This window comes from Lepus europaeus, chromosome X, assembly GCF_033115175.1.
Source record: "Lepus europaeus isolate LE1 chromosome X, mLepTim1.pri, whole genome shotgun sequence".
NCBI lineage: Eukaryota > Metazoa > Chordata > Mammalia > Lagomorpha > Leporidae > Lepus > Lepus europaeus.
Genome location: NC_084850.1, coordinates 61,425,046 through 61,450,123, shown reverse-complemented (window position 1 = coordinate 61,450,123; position 25,078 = coordinate 61,425,046). Strand labels below are relative to the sequence as shown.

General features: G+C 40.8%; 1 protein-coding gene and 1 non-coding gene across 2 annotated transcripts; both read left to right on the top strand.

The window, feature by feature from the left end:
• The first annotated feature begins 4,216 nt into the window (after positions 1-4,216).
• Positions 4,217-25,041, top strand: NKAP (NFKB activating protein). The gene is made up of 9 exons (XM_062183524.1): positions 4,217-4,730; positions 6,918-6,998; positions 10,253-10,323; positions 10,501-10,641; positions 13,643-13,706; positions 16,878-16,987; positions 17,081-17,156; positions 19,143-19,292; positions 22,678-25,041. The coding sequence occupies exons 1-9, from the start codon at positions 4,351-4,353 to the stop codon at positions 22,850-22,852; spliced, it is 1,248 nt and encodes a 415-aa protein (XP_062039508.1). The 5' UTR covers positions 4,217-4,350; the 3' UTR covers positions 22,853-25,041.
• Positions 21,445-21,572, top strand: LOC133753898 (small nucleolar RNA SNORA31). The gene has a single exon (XR_009865134.1). It is a non-coding gene; the product is annotated as a small nucleolar RNA SNORA31 (small nucleolar RNA).
• Positions 25,042-25,078: the final 37 nt, after the last annotated feature.

The window sequence follows — 25,078 nt, the reverse complement described above, 5'->3', positions numbered from 1 at the left end:
CTTCAGTCTGGCCCAGCCCTGGCTGTTGCAGCCATCTGAGGAGCAAACCAGCAGATGGAAGTTCTCTCTCTCGCTCTCTCTCTCTTTCTCTCTGTCTCTCTCTCTCCCCTGTCACCCTACTTTTCAAATAAAAAATGAATAAAACTTTTAAAAATCACTTGGTATTCATATATGTATGTGGTTTTTTACATTTTTATTTATTTATGTGAAAGTCGGAGTTACAGAGGGAGCCTGAGAGACAGAGAGAGACCTTCCATCCACTGGTTCACTCTCCAGATGGCTGCAACTGCCAGGGCTGAGCCAAGCCAAAGCCAGGAGCCAGGAGTCTCATCTGGGTCTCCCACGTGGGTGGCAGAAGCCCAATTACTTGGATCATTCTCGCTGCTTTTCCCAGGCCATTCGCAGGAAGCTGGATTGGAAGTAGAGCAGCCAGGATACGAACTGGTGCCCATGTGGGATGCCAGCATCCCAGGTGGCAGTTTTACTCCATACACCACAACTGTGGCCCCCTATTTACATATATTTAATTGATATTTTGTAACTTGCCCCACTTCTTCCAAAATTGGCATTTAGTGGTGACTCCTGAATTATTATTTTGGTTATTTAAGAAGCTAGGCCCAGAGATCAATCCTCTTACTTGTAGTTCAGTACTCTTTCACATGACTTCCATCAATTCAGTCTATCATGGTTGTTAATTTCGGTTAGAAACAGATCCTCAGAAATATGTTTTAATCTAAAATTTGTTCTGTTCCTCCCTTTTGCATTTTATGCTGAATCAACTCTGTTTGGCAAGATACTTAATATATTTAGGGGTTCATTTTGCCAACCTCAAGCTTACAGAAAAGTAAGGGCATGATCCCTCAGGATGTCCCAATTATAGCTGCCACAGATGTAAGTATAAGATAAGGTATAAGGACCTTAAATTTAATTGAGGGAAATGACAAAATGAGAACTGCCCTAAAAAAGTTCCACTCAATTCAGCTGTCAGTTCAGCATAATTAAGTATGAGGGTACTTCAGGAATTTGTGGGGGGAAATAGGATTAAAAGACGGGTTTGCACATGGGAGACCCAGAAGAAACTCCTGGCCATTGCAGCCATTTGGATGGGATGGAAGACCTCTCTCTATGCCTCTCTCTCTCTCTCTCTCTCTCTCTGCCTCTACCTCTCTCTAACTTTGCCTTTCAAATAAATAAATCTTTAATAAAAAAAATGGGTTTGTTTCAGTACAGAAAAATTTGGGGACTCATGCATTTCTCCATAATACGATTTTCCATGAACTTTTTTTATTTTATTTTTTTTAACTTTTATTTAATGAATATAAATTTCCAAAGTATAGCTTATGGGTTACAATGGCTTCCCCCCTCCCATAACTTCCCTCCCGCCCACAACCCTCCCCTTTCCCGCTCCCTTTCCCCTTCCATTCATGTAAAGATTCATTTTCAATTCTCTTTGTATACAGAAGATCAGTTTAGTATATATTAGGTAAAGATTTCAACATTTTGCCCATATAGCAACATAAAGTGAAAAAACTACATTGGATTACTAATTATAGCATTAAATAGCAATGTACAGCACATTAAAGACAGAGATCCTACATAATTTTTTTTCAAATTAATTAATTTTCTATGCCATTTCACTTTTTAACACCTCTTGTCAGCATGGATTTCAAATTTTTATTGTACCACGGTGAACGTATCTGTTGGTTCCGGTTTTCATGAACTTTTTTAAGTACCCTCATATTGAAGTGAGCTATGCCTGACCTAAGTCTATTTTGTCTCTGGATAATCTCTAGTCACTCCATTTTTTTTTTTTGACAGGTAGAGTTAGACAATGAGAGAGAGAGAGAGAGAGAGAGAGAGAGAGAGAGAGAAAGGTCTTCTGTTTTCCGTTGGTTCACCCTCCAAGTGGCCGCTACGGCCGGCACGTTGCGGCCAGCACGCTGCACCAATCCGAAGCCAGGAGCCAGGTGCTTCCTCCTGGTCTCCCATGCGGGTGCAGGGCCCAAGCACCTGGGCCACCCTCCACTGCACTCCCGGGCCACAGCAGAGAGCTGGCCTGGAAGAGGAGCAACCAGTACAAAAGCCGGCGCCCCAACCGGGACTAGAACCCGGGGTGCCAGCGCCACAGGCAGAGGATTAGCCTAGTGAGCCGCAGCACCGGCCCTAGTCACTCCATTTGTCCTCTATTTTTTCTAACCAGTTACATTAAGTGCTGGGAAAATGCGTCAGTGCCCAGCCCCCGACCCCGCAATAAGTGTAGCCTTGCTTGTTCTAGCTTCTGTAACAAATACTTGGCTTTGTAATTAACTCCCGCCCAGATGTGGTTTTTGCCTTTATAGAAAAGCTTACCCCTGAACACAATCGGGGCTGCACGATTTGGAGAACACATGCCCCTGTGCAGCCACTGGCTTTCAAAATAAAGACTCCATAATTTGGCTGTGAGACTTCGGCCTCTTCTGTAAAAGTCTCGCTGTATTTTAATCGGTGCACTCCACAACAATACATCCCGTAAGTAATTTCTTACCACTTCCAAAGTTGTTGAGGAGTAAACATTTGATTTGGGGCCGGTGTTGTGGCACAGCAGGTTAAATCACCCTCTGTGACGCCAGCATCCCATATTGGAGTGCTGGTTGGAGTCCCAGCTGCTCCGTTTCTGATACGTCTCCCTGCTAATGCACAGTGGAAGATGGCCCAAGTACTTAAGCCCCTGATACTCACTTGAAGACCCAGATGGAATTCTGGGCTCCTTCAGCCTGGACAGGCCTCAGCCACTGCAGTCATCTGGGAAGTGAACCAGCATATGGAAGATTCCTTTTTCTTTCTTTCTTTCTTTCTTTCTTTCTTTCTTTCTTTCTTTCTTTCTTTCTTTCTTCCTTTCTTCCTTTCTTCCTTTCTTCCTTTCTTCCTTCCTTCCTTCCTTCCTTCCTTCTTCCCTTACTTCTCCCCTCCCTTCCTTCTCTCTCTTTCTCTCTCTCTCTCTCTCTCTCTGTCACTCTGCCCTTTGAAAAAAAATAAATCTTTAAAGCAGAAGAAGTAAGAGGAAAAGAAAGAAAGAGAGGAAGGGCAGGAGGAAGGAGCCCATACCCTGGGCTGCTGGTGTGGTACAGCAAATTATGCTGCCAGTTGCAACAGCAGCATCCCATATCACAGTGCCTGTTTCAATCCAGCTCCCTGCAAATGTGCCTGGAAAAGCTGCCAAAGGACTGGCTGGGGCCATTTGGGGAGTGAACCAGCAGATAGAAGACCTCCTTCCCTCCATATCGCTCTCACATTCGCTCTCACTCTTGCTCTACCTTTCAAATAAGTAAATAAATATTTTAAAAGAAGCAGCAGCAGCCAGCATCCCATATCAGAATGCCAGAATTCCTGACTTCAGCTCCTAATTCCAGCTTCCAGCCAATGCAGACCCTTGAGGCAACAGGTGATGTCTCAAGTAATTGGGTCCCTGCCACCCACGTGTGACACCTGTATTGGTTCCTGGTTTCAGCTTGGCCCAATCCTGGCTGTTGCAGGCATTTGAGGAGTGAATTGGTGGACAGGAACTCTGTCTCTCTGTCTCTACTTCCCAAATTTAAAAACAGTAGAAAATGAGCAGAAATACTGATCATAAACCACATATTGCTAGGCTAGCAGATGACTAGTTTAAGGGGCTGGATAAAGAGAGGGTTGCATATTCCTTTTGCTGAAGCACACGGGTGGAGATAGTTACTGTAAGAAAAGTATGCAATTTTTCTCTGGGCTGCAAACTTACTTGGAGTGTGTTGGGCTCAAGACGTTAACACAGACTTTGTGCCTTCTATGCTACCTGGGCAATACGGAGCTTAGATATCATAGCTCACCCCAATCGCAATAAACTTTCCTAATTTCGCTTGGGATTAGAAAAAAACAAATAAATTATATGCAATATATATTCTCATACATAAATGCATAATTATACACAGAAGGCACATGAAACACATACAGAATTGGATGTTGTTCATACGACCACTCTGTGAAATGTATCTTTAATTCCGCCATCCTTCTCTTCAGGTACCACAAAGTTCGAAGCTGAGAAAGGACTTTATCTCCTCTCCCCGTTAGTTTAGATTTGAGTAGCCACTCGGAACTAGAGGAGAGCGTAGACCCAGTTGCCCTACCGGCTTGTTTATACCGATACACACGTCCCTTCAGTCTGCAGGACCGCCTACGTCCGGGGAAGGGGTTTACCGACGTACTCGAAACGATTCCCAAGGTTCCCCTCAGGTTTGGGTGGTTGGACGGTGGCGGGATCTGAAAGCCAAGGCAACCGGGATCTTCCTAGACTGTGAGAGCGCCCCCTTCTCCAGCGACTTCTGGGATCCTGCAGCAGCAATGGCTCGGGTATCCGGCTCACGGAGCCCGGAAACCTCGGGCTCCGGGGGAAAACGTCGCAGTTCGTCGAAGAGCCCCAAGCCCAGCAAATCTGCTCGCTCCCCGCGGGGCCGCCGCTCTCGCTCGCACTCGTGCTCTCGATCCGGGGAACGGAATGGCCTCAGTCACCATCTAGGTGGCCTCAGTCACAGCTCAAGAAACCAGTCCTACCGCTCCCGCTCGCGGTCACGTTCTCGAGAGCGGCCCTCTGCGCCTCGGAGCACACCTTTCGCTTCTGTCTCCTCGTCCACCTATTATGGCGGCTACTCGCGCCCCTATGGGAGCGACAAGCCGTGGCCTAGCCTCCTGGACAAGGAGAGGGAGGAAAGCCTGCGGCAGAAGTGAGTGACCTCCCCCCCCCCACTTTTCCTTTTACGAACCCACCTCCCTTTGGAGTCCGATTTATCATTCATTCCTCTTTTGGCCGTTTGCGTTCGCTCATACTTGCCTTGTATCTGTTATCACCCCGTTATTCAGTCCACCCATGGCGACCCTTTTATACGTCCTTTTATTCCCTTACATTTTCATTCATTATACACTGCCGTGGTTTCGTGCTACCCTCTTCCCTCTCCTGGGTTGTTAGCAAACGCGGTCAAGAGCCTCAGATCTACCAGATTTATAGCATTTACTTGGTTGTGCCATTATCATTTGAGAGCCCTATTTTATTGATTATAGAATTCTCAGTGCCTAGCACTTTGCAAGCATGCAATCATTGCTTATTGAAGAAATAGGCTTGATTTAACAGAACACGTAAGTGGTAATGTTTTGTGGGGAATTGGGAAGGTTGAAATCAAGGGTTTAAATTGGAGAGAAGGAAAATCTTCCCTCAGACAAGGCGATGAATGTAGGAAAAGTGACCTGCTAGGCTGTAGATGAGGCTACCTTGAGAAAGGACTTGCAGAGTGGTCTCGATCTTGTTTGACCATGAAAAATGATATCGGGGTGAGATCAAATTTCTAGTAAGAGTGAGTATGGAGTGGAAAAATGCATGATTTAAGGAGAAAGGAAAAGGTTTATAATTATTGCTGTGGAAGCCCTTGTCTCTAATGTTTATTAAAGGTTAGATTTATTTATCCAGTACTGTGCTGAGGACTAGACATGCTGTATGTGTCAGAAAATGAGAAATGTAAAAGTATTTCAGGCACTGAGGAGCAAGTTAAAGTTTCAGCAGTTGAGAGGTGTCCTTGTGATTCTTTTGCTAACTGCGATTTCATCCAGGAATCAGACTGTCTGAAATTGATGTTCTTATTTGGTGTTTAACAACAGTGTGAACTTGAGCAAGTTGCTTAACCTCTCTGAGTTTTACTTCTTCACTATTAAAAAAAAGATAAAATTAGTATGAAGAATTTTAGGGTTGTAATAATTTAGTGTTTGGAACATAATAAATACTCCACAAGTGTTAGATGTTAGTTCAGCATGCATGGAAGAAGAAACAGTGAAAACAGTCCTGAGTTAGGTTACTTCCAAGTTAAATTTTTCAGAAAAGTACCCAGAGGCTTTATCAATCAAAAAGCAAATGGTTTCTTAGTGGAAAATCTTCACCAAAATATGTCAGAACCGCTTCAATGAAATTTGCATTTGTACATTTAAGGAGATAAGTAATTTATCTTAACAGTACAGATGAAGCCAGGTGACAGCAGGTATGAGAACAGGACTCCATGCTCTGTAGAATTTGGCTGATACTCTTCTCCCTTTATGTAAATATTCCAAGTATGTCCCCTTTTGGATTGTATGTTTCTTAAAGTGGGAATTGCTGAGTCTGACTCTGCATAATGATGATATCACTTCCCCCTGAAGAAATAATATAATTTTTTCAAACAAACCAGCTATATTTATTTTGTAAGGATGTTTAAAAAGAAATCAAATCACAAGCAGCTAAACTTTTAGGAAGTGGGCCTTTTTTTTTAACTTTAAGAGTAATAGCAAAAATTAAAACAAACCGCATTATAAAACAAAAGAAGAAAATGTTAATGTCCTCCAAAGAATAGAGAATGTACTACTTTTCCAAAAAGAAACTAAAGGGAAAACAGAGAGAGAACAAACCCTGTGTCTCACTGAGTACAAGTTTTGTCAAATAAAACTTTTTTTTTTTCATTTTTAGAACTTTTGTTTTCTGCTTTTATCCGTTCCTGGGCTTCTGAAAGCTGAAGATTTGAGCAAATCAAGAGACTCCTCTTTACTTTCATAAACATCTGAACAAATGAAGTTATTTCCAAATATAAAACTGTCACAAATTGCAGACAATAAAATGAATAATGAATAGTTATATCATGAATTAGGCAGAAGGGAAATACCTTCCAGTCTCCCAGGCTGTCATTTCTGACCCAGCCACCCAAGCTATTTGTAGTTGCTACCATTTGATAGTACTATCAGAACACCAAAATCCTAAGTGATGAATTTAAACCAAGTTTTTAGCAACATTTAAAAATAAAGAGAAATTAGACTTAACTAGGATCTTGTTGGATTTGATTATATATTTAAGAAACAATTCAACCATTGAGTTATATTTATATACCTATACCTTCTAGGAGATTAAGTGAGAGAGAGAGGATTGGAGAATTGGGAGCTCCTGAAGTATGGGGACTTTCTCCAAAGAATCCTGAACCAGAGTAAGTGGTTTCAAAATATTGTATTGTATTGTATTGTTTAAATTCTAAGTCTGTTGCCAAAATTTTTAAGTGAAGAACTTTAAGTACATTTCACATTTTTCTTCTTTCTTGTCATTTATGCGGTTCTACCCTTCAAGTTTTACTTTTAAAGATTGATTGATTGATTGATTGATTTGAAAGGCAGAGTGACAGAAAAAGAGACAAAGAGAAAGAGATCACCCATCTGCTGATTCACTCCCCATACAAATACAACAGCCAAGGCTGGGCCATCACAAAGCCAGGAGTCAGGAACTCCATTCTAGTCTCCCACATGGGTTGCAGGAGCCCAAATATTTGGGCCATCTTCTGCTATCTCCCCAGGCATATTAGCAGGAAGCTGGATTGGAAGCGGAACAGCTGAGATTCCAGTATGGGATCCTGGTGTTGTAACCAGCAGCTTAAACCATTATACCACAACACCAGTCCCTACCCATTAAGGTTTTTTGTTTTTGTTTTTGTTTTTGTTTTTGTTTTTTTTTTTGACAGGCAAAGTGGACAGTGAGAGAGAGAGAGAGACAAAGAGAAAGGTCTTCCTTTGCCGTTGGTTCACCCTCCAATGGCCGCCGTGGCCGGTGTGCTGCGGCCGGCGCACCACGCTGATCCGAAGGCAGGAGCCAGGTGCTTATCCTGGTCTCTCATGGGGTGCAGGGCCCAAGCACTTGAGCCATCCTCCACTGCACTCCCGGGCCATAGCAGAGAGCTGGCCTAGAAGAGGGGCAACCGGGACAGAATCCGGTGCCCCGACCAGGACTAGAACCTGGTGTGCCAGCGCCGCAAGGTGGAGGATTAGCCTATTCAGCCATGGCGCCAGCCCCTACCCATTAAGGTTTTTTTTGTTTTGTTTTGTTTTTGTTTTTTTTTTTGACAGGCAGAGTGGATAGTGAGAGAGAGAGACAGAGAGAAAGGTCTTCCTTTTTGCCGCTGGTTCACCCTCCAATGGCCACTGTGGACAGCGCATCTTGCTGATCTGAAGCCAGGAGCCAGGTGCCTCTCCCGGTCTCCCATGCGGGTGCAGGGCCCAAGGACCTGGGCCATCCTCCACTGCCTTCCCGGGCCACAGCAGAGAGCTGGCCTGGAAGAGGGGCAACCGGGACAGAATCCGGTGCCCCAACCAGGACTAGAACCCGGTGTGCCGGCGCCGCAAGGCGGAGGATTAGCCTGTTAAGCCATGGCGCCGGCCCCCATTAAGTTTTAAAAACATGGAACTTGCAGACAGCACTGTGGCATAGCAGGTAAAGCAGCCGCCTGCAGTGCCAGCATCCCATATGGGCGCTAGTTCAAGTCCTGGCTGCTCCATTTCCAATCCAGCTCTCTGCTATGGCCTGGGAAAGCAGTGGGAGACAGCCCTAGTCCTTGGGCCCCTGTACCCACATGGGAGACCCAGAAGAAGCTCCTGGCTCCTGGCTTTGGATCGGCCCAGCTCCAGCCGTTGCGACCATCTAGGGAGTAAACCAGCAGATGGAAGACCTCTCTCTCTGTCTCTCTCTCTCTCTGCCTCTGCCTCGTGTAACTCTGCCTTTCAAATAAGTAAATAAATCTTAAAAATATAAAAACATAGAACTTATATAAAGATTAAGACATGTTGTTAGTAGATCTTAGTCTGCTAATTGTTCACTTTCAGTTGTAAGTCATGGGGTGCTAATGTTCTGTTCATAGAATGGTTCAGTGTTAAATAATAGTGGTAGGCACTTCCGAGTGCCTGCATTGGAGTCCCAGCTCTGCTTCCAATTGCAGCTTCCTGCTGATGCACACCTTGTGAGGCAGCAGGTGATAGCTCAGTACCTGAGTTCCTACTACCCATATGGGAGACTCAAATGGCGTTCTGGGCTTGACTTCAACCTGGCCCAGCTCCAGCTGTTGTGGGCATCTGGGGAATGAGCCAGTGAATGGAAGATCTCTGTCTCTCTGCCTTTCGACTAAAAATAAATAAATATTTAAAAAAACAAATAATACTTATATTTTGAATTGTTTTTTCTCAACCTAGTAGCAGATTACATGTCAGATTAATGCAATTGGCATTACAAAGGTATTTTTTAAATGAATATACTAGTATGTTTTGCTTAGTTATTGTTCCTGTATATAGTACTATCTGAAGGCTGCTTTTCCTTTTTTCTCTTTGATGTTATTGATAAGTCTCTTCTTCCCTCTCAGTATGCTTTAAGGTGAGTTAAGACAGTATGCTTGACAGGTAAATCTGTAATTTTGTGAAATCATGGTAGAATATTATTATCTGAAATTTTTCTCATAGATAGCTTTGGAAAATGTTTCATGAACTCAAATTGATAGAATTAGAGTTGGAAAGAACCCTAAACATTGTTTTCTGGACAATGCCTAAATTATTTCAAGTGTTATCTTCAGGGGAAATGATTATAGAATGTCGGAACTCCCTTTCTGAACTGTTATAGAATTTTAGTAATACTCCCTTTCAGAATTCTCTGCAACAAAATGAAATCTCTTTAGATTATTGTTCGTTAGGTTCTTTTTGCTCTGGGGAGACAGAACAGTTGCTGCTACTCTATGTCTTCTACACACAATTAAATTATGCAACCTTCTTATCTCCAGCATCTTTTATCTTTCTTTATGGTTCCCATTTCTCTACTCTTTTTAAAGATTTATTTATTTATTTGAAAGTGTTACAGAGAGAGGTAGAGACAGAGAGAGAGGTCTTCCATCCGCTGGTTCACTCCCCAAATTGTTGCAATGGCCAGAGCTGAGCCATTCCAAAGTCAGGAACCAAGAGCTTCTTCTGGATCTCCCACGTGGGTACAGGGGCCCAAGGACTTGGGCCATCTTCTACTGCTTCCCCAGGCCGTAGCAGAGAACTGGATCAGAAGAGGAGCAGCTGGGACTTGAACCAGCGCCCATGTGGGATGCTGGTGCTTCAGGCCAAGGGTTTAACCCACTGCACCACAGTGCTGGCTCCACCCATTTCTCTACTTTTGCCCTGTAAATTTTTCTGAAAATACTAATCTTCCATGCTGTTTTGTTTGAGTAGCATTTTATAATCTCCAAACAATTTTGCAAATGTAAGTTATTTTATTATTAAATAGGTAGTAGACCCTTGAATTGCACTCTTACAACACTAGTCCAAGACTTGCTTTAAGTGGTTTTTAGACAGTCATTATAACTGAAAAATTTTAGGTCTATATTTTTATACTCCACGGTCCATGTTTCATCACTTTTCTGATTCTTGCAACTATTTTCTTGAATTTCAGCTCTGATGAACATACACCAGTAGAGGATGAAGAGCCAAAGAAAAGCACTACGTCGGCTTCTTCTTCAGAAGGTATTTTTAAGATACAGGGCTTTCTTGAGAAGTTAAAAAACTAAGTTTATAAATAGTTGAACTTTGCTTTTAATTGAATTGCCCATCATCTGTTCCTTGTCCGTATTTTAAATGCAGCCAATTCGATATTCAGAAATACTCTTTTGGAAATGAGATTTTTGCTTGTATCCTCTATAGATGAAAAGAAGAAGAAGAAGAAGTCTAATCATTCAAAAGAAAGGTCCAAGAAAAGGAGAAAGAAAAAATCATCTAAAAGAAAACACAGGAAGTATTCTGAAGATAGTGACAGTGACTCTGATTCTGAAACAGACTCTAGTGGTAAGAAAACCAACATCATTCTGCAAGCTTTGCTTCAAAACTAGTTTTACTTCTTAAAACTTATTTTAGAAGGAGCTTCTAAAAAGCAATAATAATAGCCAAGAGTTTGTGAATGCTTGCTGACTTTGTGTCAGGCACCCTGCTAAGTGCTTTATGTTCGGTATTGATATTTAATCTAAACAACAACTTTAGGGTACACCTTATAGATTAAGAAATGGAGGGGCAGGCCCTATGATGTAGCTACCTCCTGCAGTGCTGGCATCCCATATGGGTGCTGGTTTGAGTCCCAGCTGCTCCACTTACGATCCAGCTCTGTTATGGCCTGGGAAAGCAGTAGAAGATGGCCCAAGTCCTTGGGCCCCTGCACCTGTGTGGGAGACCTGGAGGAAGCTCCTGGCTCCTGGCTTCGAATTGGCTTAGCTCTGGCCACTGGGGACTCAGCAGGTGGAAGACCTCTCCCTCTCTCTGCCTCTGCCTCTCTCTGGCTCTGCCTTTCAAGGAAAAAAATAAATCTTTAAAAAAAAGAAAGAAAGAAATGGAGGCACAGGGCAGGTTATAAATATCATACCCAAATTCACACAGATAGGATTCAGACCTAAGAAAATTGACTCCAGATTGGTTGTACAAAGTTGTACAAGGCATGTGGCACAGACCAGGTGAGGAGATTGGGCTACAGTACACATGGCACCAAAGAGAACCTTAGAAAGCTACATCCATTCAATGGAAGGGTTATTTTATGTAAATAATGCTCACGCACAGTGGACAATTCTGTACAATTTTTTTTCTTTAAGTACATCATAAAGGGGCTGGCGTTGTGGTATAGCACCCATATGGGCACCACTGGCTGCTCTACTTCTGATCCAACTCCCTGCTAATAGCCTGGGAAAAGTAGTGGAAGATGGCCCAAGTGTTAGAGCCCCTGCCACCAACGTGGGAGACACCTAGATAAAGCTCTTGGCTCCTGGCTTCAGCCTGGCCTAACCCTGGCCATTGCAGCCATTTGGGGGGTGAACCAGCAGAGGGAAGACTTCTCTCTCTCTCTGTCTCTACATCTGTCTCTAACTCTGCCATTCAAATGCAAAAATAAAAATCTCTCAAAAAAGGTGTGCTGGCTTCAAGCTGGCTGCTGATTGATTCAGAGCACCCCCTTTGGAGTAGTACATCACAAAAAAACACTTTTTTGTGCCCTTTCCTGGCTAATGATCGAGTAGAAGGCACCTCCTCTGGGACTGACACACTGCACAAAGGCTCCCTTTCCACTGATGCTCCCTGGGTTGCCTGACCACTGTTGTCTCTTTTCTTCCTAACTGCTGAAAGATCCGACTTCTTTCTTTTTAAGTTTTTAAATATTTATTTTCATTTTATTTTTTGAAAGGCAGAGAGACAGAGAAAGAGATACAGAGATAGAGATCTTCTGTCAGCTGGCTCACTCCCAAAATGCCCACAAGGCTGGGCCAGCGTAAGTCAAGAGCCCAGAACTCAATCCAGATCTTCCACATGCATAGCAGAGACCCAAATACGTGAGCCATCATCTGCTGCCTCCCAAGGTGTGCATTAGCAGTAAGTTGAATCAGAAGCAGAGGCGCCAGGACTCAAACCAGGCACTCCAGTAGGGGATGCAGCCATCCCAAACAGCAATTTAATTGCTGTACCAAACACTCACTCCTGGACTTTGCTAAAGTATACACCTTAGCATGTCAGTCCCCTACTTAAAATCCTTTGATGGCTTTCCATAGGTTTCATGGTAAAGTTCAGACCCTGTAATTACACATACCCTGCCACTCTCTTACACCATCCTCTATACTCTATAGCCTAAGAACTACTGTGTATCTGCTAGGTATCCCATGCTGTTTCTCTGGACTCTGTTACTTGGTATGAAGAATTCCTGTACCTGTACAGTCTCCTCCTCCACCCAGCTTGGCTTATTCATTGCAACAATTGGCGTGCATTGCTTTTGTAATAAACTGGCTTTTAAAAAAAACTGGTTTAAGAGTTACCTTTTGGCCGGTGCCACGGCTCAATAGGCTAATCCTCCACCTTGCGACGCCAGCACACCGGGTTCTATTCCCGGTCGGGGTGCCAGATTCTGTCCCGGTTGCCCCTCTTCCAGGCCAGCTCTCTGCTGTGGCCTGGGAGTGCAGTGGAGGATGGCCCAAGTGCTTAGGCCCTGCACCCCATGGGAGACCAGGATAAGCACCTGGCTCCTGGCTTCGGATCAGCGCGATGCACCGGCCGCAGCGGCCATTGGAGGGTGAACCAATGGCAAAGGAAGACCTTTCTCTCTGTCTCTCTCTCTCACTGTCCACTGTACCTGTCAAAAAAAAAAAAGAGTTACCTTTTCCTGGTCAACCATTCTTCAACAACTCTCCCCAAATCAATCTGATTTTGAGATTCCTCTGTGTGCCCACTGCACCACATGCTTCCCCCTGTCACTCGGATTATTGTTATCACTTCACCTGTCTGTCTCCTCTATTAGACTTAACTCCTAGAAAGCATTCTTTCTCTTCCTCAAACACATAGGTTTTATCCCCCTTTTTGTCATGAAAATCTTCAAGTATTCAGAAAAATAAAGAAGACAATATAATCAGTAGTATAATTAATACCATGAATTTTACCACCCAGATTTAATACTAATGCATATTTTTACATATATTTGATTCAAATATGGTTTTTTTGCTAAGACAGTCAAAGTAAATTACATTGTCATACTTCTACCCTAAATATTTCAGTATGCCTCTTTAAAAAATGACATTTTTCTACTTACCAACAATACTGTTAACTCGCTAACGAAATTAATAATAATACTCAATATCACCTAATACCTAGTGTGACCTTAAGTTCTATATCTCCAGTGCCTAGCACAGTTCCTGACAAGTAGCAATAAATGTTTGTATGAATGAATTTCTCTGTAATAACAATTGAGACAGCAATAGGATGTTTACTCAAGAGACTTGGGGCTTTAGAGAATTTTTTTTCAATTATAATGTGCTTTACTTTGCAGATGAAGATACAAAAAGGAAAGCAAAGAAAGCCAAGAAAAAGGAAAAGAAGAAGAAACACAGATCGTCAGTTTTTTCTTTAATTTTTATTATGAAAGAGTTCCAGTGAATATAAAATTACATAAAATAGTGTAATGAATCCCCCATTTGCCCATCCCCCAGGGATTTTTTTTCATTTAAGTATTTAGTAAGTGTTTATGTTTCAGGCACTATTCAAGGGGCTGGGATACAAAACAGAAGTTCCTGCCCTTCTGGAGTAGCAATCTAAGGGAAGACACACAATGTATAGAAGTAAATACCGTATGTTATTTATTGAGTTTGTTAGAAGAGCTATAGAAAAATAATGTAGAATAAGGAAATAAGGTAGGTGGGGATGGGGGCAGACTGTGGTTTCAAATACAGTGATTAGAATAGGTTTCACCTAGAAGGTAACATATTTTAAAACAAGGATAAATTCGGCAAAACTAAAAATTCTCTCAGCATTTGTTCAGTATATGTACAAATTCTCCAACTGCATCCACTACTAGAACATAAATTTCAGAACTCAAAGAGCATTTTGAATGACACCAGGCTAGGCCAGTACCAGTAAGTATTACAATTTTACCTGGACCTACCATTTTAGCCTACATGGTTAAACTTTGATGCCTAGGTAAAGGAAACTACTTAAAAATGGTAATTAAAATAATAAATATACAGATACTTGTATAATATAGTACCACTATATGAAAAGTCCATGTTTGTTTAAAAATATTTATTTTATTTGAAAGGCAGAGTTATAGAGAAATAGAGGGAGAGATAGTGAGAGAAATACTCCGTTGCACTGGTTCGCTCCCCAATTGGCTGCAATGACATGAAGCCAGGAGCTTCATGCATGTCTCACACATGGGTGCAGGGAGTCCTTAGGCCATCTTTCCCAGGTACATTAGCAGGAAGCTGGATCAGAAGAGCAGCTGGGACTCACCAGCCCATATGGGATGCTGGCCTTGCAGGTGGCAGCTTAACCTGTTGTGCCACAACACGAGCCCCAAAAAGTACAGTCTTAAGTGCTCCATGTACTTTCACCTCATTTTTAAAAACTTTTTAGGGGCCAGTGCTGTGGTGTTGCAGGTAAAGCTGCTGCCTGCAGTGCCGGCATCCCATAGGGTTGCCAGTTTGAGTCCTAGCTGCTCCACTTCCAATCCAGCTCTCTGCTATGGCCTGGGAAAGCAGTGGAATATGGCCCAAGTCCTTGAACCTCTGCACCCACTTGGGAGACCCAGAAGAAGCTCCAGGTTTCTGGCTTCTGGTTGGCACAGCTCTGGCCTCTGGCCATTTCGGGAGTGAACCAGCAGATGGAAGATACCTCTCTCTCTCTCTCTATCCCTCTCTCTTTCTCTCTCTTTTCTTTGCCTCTGCCTCTGTAACTCTGCCTTTCAAGTAAATAAATCTTTTAAAAAACTTTTTAATAAAAATCTTTATACACAAACTATTGAGAATAGTATGAATCCCAGATACCCTGCTCATGACTGTATACTCTGAGGGAACACAATTTTTTAAACATAATACCATAATATCACTATGATATCCAATAAAATGAACAATTCCTTTCCACCATCAAATATCTATTCCACTTTTAGTTTTCCTGTATTAAAAACACCCCAGGTTTTTGCACTTGAATCAACACTGGATCAACCGTTAATCAGTTTGAACAGTTAGCAACTCATGGACATTTTCTACCACCCATATATTATTTTGGAACCAATCCTAGATATATTCCATCCATAAATAATTCAGTACCTTTCTCTAAAAGGCAGTCATTCTTTATTAAAAGGAAAAACAATAACCACACTGCTATTATGCTTAAAATATTTAACAGTAATTGCTCGATTATCAACAATTTCTCTGCAGTTTATTCAAATAAGTATTCAAATAATATCCATAAATTAAAATTATTGCATTCTTATAGTATTCCAGAGAACGTTCTCTGTCCTCAATATTTCCTGTAGATTGATAAAGGTTTACCAAGGTTCAGATTGGTGTTTTGGGGAGGATACTTCATAGGTGGGTTTTGTTCTTCTGTCAGGAAGCAAACAACGTCTGGTTTTCTATTTTTGTCATAATGATGAACATTGTCTAGATCTGTTACTTCATTAGGGATTGCAAAATGGTGATACTCTAATTATAACTTTCCTTCTTTATTTACTAGATAGGATAATTCTGTAACAGAAATTTACTCTCATTGAACATATAGTTTGTATAGACAAGGTAGGATAATTGCTTAATTCTTTTTAAGAATTTTCAAAATAATGAGTTGGAATTTTTTATACCATAATGAATCTAAGGATTTAGACATTTAATGTATTTAACCCATTACACTTAAAATTGTTAATGCTCAAATTGGCAAGTCATTTTTCTGTCGTCTTTCTGCAATATGAGAACTGTGTTTCATTATTCTTTTAGAGATTTTATTTTTTAATATGAGAGCGAGCTCCCATCCATTGGTTCATTCCTAAATGCCAACGTCAGCTGGGACTAGGCCAGGTGGAAGCCCAGAGCCAGGAGCAGGGAATTCAATCTAGATGTCCCACATGGGTGGCAGGAACCCAATTACTTGAGCCATCACCACCACCTCCCAGAGTCTGCATTAACAGGAAACTGGAGGTATTTTGGTGCAGTGGTTATGATGCCACTTAGGATACCTGCATCTCACATTAAAGTGCCTAGATTCAAATCCTGGCTCTGCTTCCAATTCTAGGTTCCTGCTGATGCACACCCTGGGAGGCAGCAGATGATGGCTCAACTAATTTGGTTCTTGCCATCCACATTGGAGACCTGGATCGAGTTCTGGGCCCCTGGCTTCAGCCTGGCCCAGCCATAGCCATAACAGCCCAGCTGTTGTGAGCAAAACGGATTCTCTGCCTTCTAAATGAAGTGGAAATTAAAAACAAAAATTTTAAATAATAAATAAAAACGAGAAGGTAGAGGCAAGTATCGAACCCAGGCACTCCAATGTGGAACTGTGGCTTTTTAAACAGCATCTTAACTGCTAGGTGAAAACACCCACCTCTAAGGATCCCTTTTTATAATGAAAAATGATTTAATTAAATCAGTTGCAAGTCTTTTAATTAAAATTATTCTCTAGCAACTTTGATAGGTCTAGATCATTTTAATCAGTCTTACCTTTCATTGCCTTGAAAAACTGATGCCTTTTAACATGGGAATATTAAGTGAATTTGTATCAAATTATAATCCCTACAGGAAGAAGTATAAGAAAAAGAAATCTAAAAAGAACAGAAAAGAATCCAGTGATTCAAGCTCTAAAGAGTCCCAAGAAGAGTTTCTGGAGAATCCCTGGAAGGATCGATCAAGTAGGTTGTTCTGATAGACTAACTCAGAACAGATGAAACATCAAAGTAACCAATTAGTCAAAATGTGAATGTGTTTTTGAACATCTTTCATAGAGGCTGAAGAACCTTCAGATTTAATTGGCCCAGAGGCTCCAAAAACTCTTGCCTCTCAAGATGATAAACCTTTGAAGTAAGTAGCAGTGTATTTATATTGTCTAAAGTACTTCCAAAAACTATAGCCCTAACTTACCTTGCCAAGCTCATCTCCCTCAAATCTCTTATTTATATCCGCTCAGGTTTCAGCTGAGCTGGTTTGCTAAGTTTGCTGAATTTACTGTTTCCTTTCTCACTTTTGTCTCATTTAGCTTCTTTCCTCCCCCTAATATGCCTTCCCTTCTTTTCCTTGCCCTGTATTTTTTTCCCTACCCAGCCCCCCATTTCTCCCTGTTAATATCCTTGCCATCCATCAAAGCTCTGTTTGAAAGAAGGGAGCATATACCAATCCTAATACTTCCCCTCCACAAGTAGACATGATAGCTATCCCTCTTTAATCCTCACAGCATTTTCTATTTCTTTCATGCCATGTATTAGATATTTTCCTTGTATTGTAGTATATAGCCTTATTAATAAGTGAATTCCACAAGGGCAGGAATTATTTTTATATTTTTTTAAAGATTTACTTTGTTTATTTAAAAGACAGAGTTACACAGATAGGTAGAGCCAGAGAGAGAGAGAGAGAAATCTTCCATCCATTGCTTCATTCCCCAGACGGCCACACAGCTGGAGCTGTGCCAATCCAAAGCCAGGAGCTGGGAGCTTCCTCTAGGTCTCCCACGTAGGTGCAGGGGCCCGAGGACTTGCTTTCCCAGGCCATAGCAGAGAGCTGAATTGGAAATGGAGCAGCCGGGACTTGAACCAGTGCTCATATAGGATGCTGGCGCCACAGGCCAGGGCTTTAATCCACTGTGCCACAGTGTCGGTCCCAGAATTATTTTTATATTAAAAGCTTTGAGGGGCCAGCACTGTGGCACTGTGGCATAGCAGGTAAAGCCGCCACCTGCAGTGCCGGCATCCCATATGGGCACCGGTTCAAGACCCAGCTGCCCCACTTCTAATCCAGCTCTCCACTATGACCTGGGAAAGCAGTAGAAGATGGCCCATGTCCTTGGGTCCCTGCACCCGCATGGGAAGACCTGGAGGAAGCTCCTGGCTCCCGGCTTTGGATTGGCACAGCTCTAGCCATCGAGGCCAATTGGAGAGTGGACCATCGGAAGGAAGACCTCCCTCTCTCTCTGCCTCTCCTCCTCAATGTAACTCTGACTTTCAAATAAATAAATAAATAAATAATTTTTGAAGCTTTGAGTTTAATAAGTATACAAGAAATAGTCACTGAACTGAATAGTAGCATTTGGAATTGCTTTAAATCAAAATTAGTAGATAATTATTACTGTATGCCATTATTAGTGGTTGTAAGTCTTAAACATACATTAATTTGAATTGTATTATTTTGTTACTGTGGAGTTTTTTAAGGGGAAAGGGAATCAGATTGAGGTAGGGCAGTAATGTCAATACCTATTAGGGATAAATTAATCTATAACTGTAAACATAAATCTATACTAATACATTTTTTTAAAAAAAGATTTACTTTATTTGTTTGACAGGGAGAGATAAAGAGAAAAGGAGAAAGAGAGGAAAAAAAAATGATTTCCTATCTGCTTGTTCACTCCCCAAATAGCCACAAGAGTTGGACCAGTTTGAAGCCAGGAGCCTGGAACTCCATCCAAATCTCCCAAGTGGGTGGCTATTGGGCCACCTTCAGCTGCTTTCCCAGGCACATTAGCAAGTAGCCAGATCAGAAGTGGAGCAGCTAGGACTTAAACTGATGCTCATATGGGATGTCAGCATTGCAGAAGGTGGCTTAATCTGCTGAACCACAATGCCAGCCCCATGTTCTTCATTTCCAATGTATCTCTGCATTTCTTTGTTAGTTATATAGGTCATAGTGCAATGTTCACTAATTAAAGTAATTCATATTGAGCTTCCCAGTACACTGTTGCTCAGTGCTCTTATTCCCCCTATTATCTAAGAGAAACAAATTTTGTGCTGTCTTTAGAGATGAGCTTTTTGTATTGAGATGGTTTAATAGAGCTTTTCTGAACTCTGAATTACTTTTTAGCTATGGCCATGCTCTGTTACCTGGTGAAGGTGCAGCTATGGCTGAATATGTAAAAGCTGGAAAACGTATTCCACGAAGAGGAGAAATTGGCTTGACAAGTGAAGAAATTGCATCATTTGAATGTTCAGGTTATGTAATGAGTGGTAGCAGGTATGTTGGCATTGAGTTTAATTTCCACAATTACATCTTTCTTTCTTACTACCAGAATTATATCTTGTTAATTAATTTTTATTAAGTGACTATTCCTGATATAAAGTAGAATATAACTATTGTTTTGATGCTGTTTTTTTGTTTTAAACATGGTTGTCTAAAATTTCAGGTATATATATATATATGCAACTCTTCTATATCTCCAACTACAAAGAATCAAGCTTTTCCATGTCTTGTCCTAGTTCATGTTTTAGTACAGATATTTTATCTACTAGAGGATATAGTTAAATTCAGCTATTTATCACAGCCACATAAGGAATGTGGCATTTTGAGAGTTAGGAAGACATTTTCCCAAGACAGTGTTTCCTGGTTTCCAAATTGGCCTCTGGTTCTCTATGCACCCAAGTTTCTGAGAATCAGTAGCAGAAAAGGATTATGAAAGATGTTACATTCAGCATGGAGAAATGAATGGAAAGAAGGGGGAGAGAAAGCAAAGTACCAGAAAGAAACAGGAGAGTGAGCTGAAAGGACAACTATAATAAATTCAAATTGAGTTTTGGATTCTTTAACTTTTAAACTTTTTAAGTAGATAACTACTTTTAAATGTCATGAGAGGCAAACATTTGCAGAACTCCTGCAGTACCTCTATAACCTTGGAATTCTGGGGACAATATTTATTTTTTTAAAGATTTATTTATTTCACTTGAGAGTCAGAGTTACACAGAGAGAGGAGAGGCAGAGAGAGAGGTCTTCCTTCTGATGGTTCACTCCCCAAGTGGCCGCAATGGCTGGAACTGCGCCAATCAGGAGCCAGGAGCTTCCTCCGGGTCTCCCATGTGGGTGCAGGGGCCCAAGGACTTGGGCCATCTTCTACTGCTTTCCCAGGCCATAGCAGAAAGCTGGATTGGAAGTGGAGCAACTGGGACTAGAACCGGCACCCACATGGGATGCTGGCGCTTCAGGCCAGGGCGTTAACCTGCTGTGCCACAGCGCCAGCCCCGGGGACAATATTTGAAACATTGAATTTGAGGACTAACAGTAAGAAAAAGAAATCAAAGGCTTAAGGATTGGAAAGAAGGATGTGACACTATTATTTTTGTGAATGATAGATTGTTTACATAGAAAATTCCAGAAATACTTCAGATAAATTATAAATAATAAGGTTTAACAAATTGTTGTATATAAGGTTAATACACAAAAATATTGTGTTTTTATATACCAGCAACAGACAATCCAAAAATGCCATGAAATAAAAAGAAAGCAACAGTTAAAATAGTATTAGAAAAATATATAGGACTTAGGAATAAATCTTAATGAAACTGTAAAACATTTTTAAGAGACATGAAAGAAGACCTAAAAATAAGTGGAGAGATAACCATGTTCATGGATAGGAATGTAGTATTGTAAATCATTTCTCCCCAAATTGATCTATAGACTTAACATAGTTTGAATCAAAATCATAAAAGCAGAATTTTTCATGAAGTTTAATAAAGTGGTTCCAAAATTTATATGTTAGACTGACAAGCCAAGAATAGAGGTTAATTTCTGAAAAAGAAGAGCAGGAGGGTGAAATACCAGATATGAGGACTTATTTTGAAGCTTATAGCATTTTAGAAAGCATAAAACAACCAAATTGTTCAATGGAGTAAAATACAGAGTCCAAGGACAGAGCTATGCATGTATAGAACTTTTGCTTATGAAAGAGATGGCTTGTCAGATGAGTATGGAAAGAAGGAACAGACACAGAAAATCCATATGGTAAAAGATGAAAGTAGGACTCTATATAGCCACATACAAAAAGCAATACAGCCAGACTGAGGACATTAAGAGCAGATATCTTTTAGACCTCAGGGTAGAGAAGCAGTTTTTAAAGACAAAAAAAAAAGTACTAACAATAAAATAAAATATTAGTAAGTTCACCTAGGTTAAACATATGAACTTTTGTTCTTCAGAACATACCTTAAAATAAATAAAAAAGACAGGTTCCAAACTGGGATAAAATCTTGGCATATATTACAACTGATAAAGAGTTGATATTGATAACATTTAAAGAATATGTGTAAATAACTCAGTAGAAAAATGGGAAAATGACAGCAATGGGCATTTGTCAGAAGAAATACATATGGTCTACACATACATTAAAAGGTGTTCATTGCATCCACTGATAGACCTTGAACAATTTGCGGTTGTTCTTTTGGTTTGCACTAGGATGCCAAAGAAAAATCCCTACACTTTCTGTCTGTCTTTGTGGCAGCCCAGATTGAATTGGGGAATACATTTGTAGGGAAAAAAAAGGGTGTTCATTATCATTGAAAATGGAAATCAAGAACATAGTGAAATGCCATTGTACACCCATTTGATAGAAGATTAAAGTTCTAACAATACACTTGAGAGAATGTGGATCTACACAGGATTCCTTAAGTACTGCCAGTGGGTATAAACATTTTGCAAAACAGTCTGTCATTACCTTGGCGACTGAGCTTTCATGTACTATATGATCCAGCAACTTCACACCTGCATACCCAAGAGGAAATAATTCCCATGTACTAGAAAACATGCACATGGGTGTTTTTTACAGCATCATTCATGTAGCACTTCTGTTCCAGATAAACTACCACACTCACTGTATCCCGAGCAACCTGAGTGTATTGTCATCTTCTTCATTCTCCTCTCTTATCTTCATACTAACCTGAAATGATTCTCCCCTCTTCTCCTTACCAAATTTTTCTCCATTTTTCTAGATATAGCTCAAGTTTCTTGAACTTATTTTGCAGGATTGAGTACATGCATATGATAGAGGCAGATTTTCATGAACTTCTCCCTGTAAATAAACTGACCTTTTGAAGATGATGTCATTGTTTCCCTCTGCCTCTACCCTTATTCTTCACTGGTTTGGCTCTTGTGCTAAATCTTTTCTTTGAGCCACTAATGGAGTCTAAGGAAATTAAATCAAACTCCTCTTCAATTACAGATTTTAACTTGGTTCTTTTGGTTGTATTTCAAATTAGAATATTGAAGAAGTTGCACCTCAGTTATGAAAACTAAAGTCTTTTATCTATCCTACTACCATTTGCACTAAGACAAAAAGATATATCACCTAAGAAGTTTAATTATTTGCCCATTTATGGTTGTTTTACTGAAGACAACTAGAATAGACTTATGCCTTTAGTATTTGAAATGAATGATATTCACTGGGTTGACAGAACATCAGCGATCCTTTAATGAGTATGAGAAACAAATCAAAGGGCATGTGAGGCAGATAAAATGAATGATCTTTTAAAACTTTAACCCATTTCAAAAAGTTTCTCTTCTGTATTAACATTAATGAAAACATGCTATAAAAATAGTTACTGAGAAATTAAACCAAAAATGAAATTATCTCCAGGCATCGCCGAATGGAGGCTGTGCGACTGCGAAAAGAGAACCAGATCTATAGTGCTGACGAGAAAAGAGCCCTTGCATCCTTTAATCAAGAAGAGAGACGGAAAAGAGAGAACAAGATTCTGGCCAGTTTTCGAGAGATGGTATACCGAAAGACCAAAGGGAAGGACGATAAATAAGGATTTTCTGATTATTCAGCAGACATTTTTAGTGACAAAAACAGAAGTCTGGGTTCCACACATGCACACAAAAAGATTATTGTACTCTGAACAAGCTTTACAGTGCTCCTGTGCCTTCTATTTAATTCTTTCTGTCCTTCAATAAAAAGCTGCTTATTGATACAACTTTAGCAAGTACTTTTGGATCGACCATAACTCCTCTCTGGTTTAAAAATCCAAATTATGAATGAAATCCTACTATATTGGGAGAGGTGGCATGGAGAGAAAGTGTGTGATGAGAAAAACTTAAATCTCATGCCATTGCACAGTGCTACCTCTAGCTCTACATGATACCTGCCCTCCCCACCCACCCCCAACTGAACTTACGAGAAATTATCATTCCTCTGTGTTGAATGTGATATAAATGGACTTGGTAGAAACATAGGAGGACATTTTTGTTTTAAAAAAAGATGAAGGCATTGCTGAAAAAAAGCAAATCTACTATTTGAAGACTTACATAATATGATATATAATCTACCCTGGAAATAAAGTATTTTGGTTTAAGTCCCTGCCTCCCCTCCAAAAGCAAACCAAAAACAAAACTAACCCACAGACTTACTGAATTGAAAAATGTGGACATTAGGTTTTTAAATTTTTAATAAATTATTTTAAAATTATTCTTTCAAATATATAATATTAGGACATTACTGTTGTGCCAATGTTTTGATCTAAACTGTACTTTGATGCTAAGATAACTAAATGAATGGGACTCAAGTATGTCAAGAGTTGTGATAGGAAACATAATGAACCAGTATTTTAGTTGTTTCATAGGATAAAATGATATTAAACCTTTGTAATGCTGTCCTTTATGTAATAAGATTTTATTTTTAAACATTGTTAAACCTTTCAGTTTATGTTGTAAGCTGTCATTCATTTTAATTGTTAACCTTGTACAGAAGTTCCTCACTTTATCTTTTTTATGCTATTATTTATTTCTAAGTTTGGGGAAAACGGAACATTGTAGGATTGTGAGGCCACTATCCTTCCCTTATTTTGGTCAATTTTGATTAAGTCACAAGAGGGAGGGGACAGTGGAAGTTTTGACTGTTTTTGTTAAGGTGATTTTGATCATTATTATTATATGCCTAAGATAAATTTAAATTACCTGGTGGGAAAGTATGACTATGCTGTTATAAAATGTCCTCTCCTTATAATAAAGTGCTTTTTTAAAGTCTTTAAATAAGGCTATCATATTTCAAAGTACAAGGCAAAAGTTTTACCATTTAACATAGTTCTAGGAAAATGTCTGCCTTTTGTTATTAAGAGGCAGATAGAGACAGAGAGCTGCCATCTGTTAGTTAACGCCCCAAATGCAAGCAACAGCACAGGCTGGACCTGGGTAAAGCCAGGAGCTCAGAACTCAATCTGGGTCTCCCACATGGGTGACAGGAACCCAGTTTCTTAAGCCATCATCTGCTACCTCCCGGGGTTTGCATTGGCAGGAAGCTGGAATCAGGTCAGAGCTGGAACTCAAACCCATGTACTCTGATATGGGGTGCAGGTATCCTAACCAATGTCTTAATCACTAGCCCAAATGCCTGTCCCTGTCTACTTTTTTTTTTTTTAGTTATTTATTTGAAAGACAGAGTTAGAGAGATCTTTCATCCTCTGGTTCATTCCCCAAATGCCTCCAATGTCCTGGGCTGGGTCAGAGCAGAGCTAGGAGCCTGGCACTCCATCCAGGTCTCCCATGTGGATGGTAGGAGCAAAAACACGTCGGCTGCCTTACGCTGTTTTACAAGCACATTACCAGGGATCTGGATCAGAAGCGGAGTTTCCAGGCCTCAAACTGGCATTTATCATGCTGGCGTCACAGGCAGCAGTTTAATCTCCTGTCTCACAATGCTGGCCCCTGCCTCTGTCTACTTTTTTTCAAAAATATTTATTTATTTATTTTGAAAGTTAGACTTGGGGCTGGCGCTGTGGTGTAGTGGGTAAGGCCACTGCCTGCAGTGCCGACATACCATATGAGTGCCAGTTCAAGTCCCAGCTGTTCCACTTCCAATCCAGCTCTCTGCTATGGCCTGGGAAAGCTGTAGAGAAGATGGCCCAAGTCCTCGAGCCTCTGCACCCATATGGGAGACCCAGAAGAAGCTCCAGGCTCCTGGCTTCAGATTGGCCCAGCTCCAGCCACTGCGGCCATCTGGGGAGTGAACCAGCAGATGGAAGACCTCTCTCTCTCTCTCT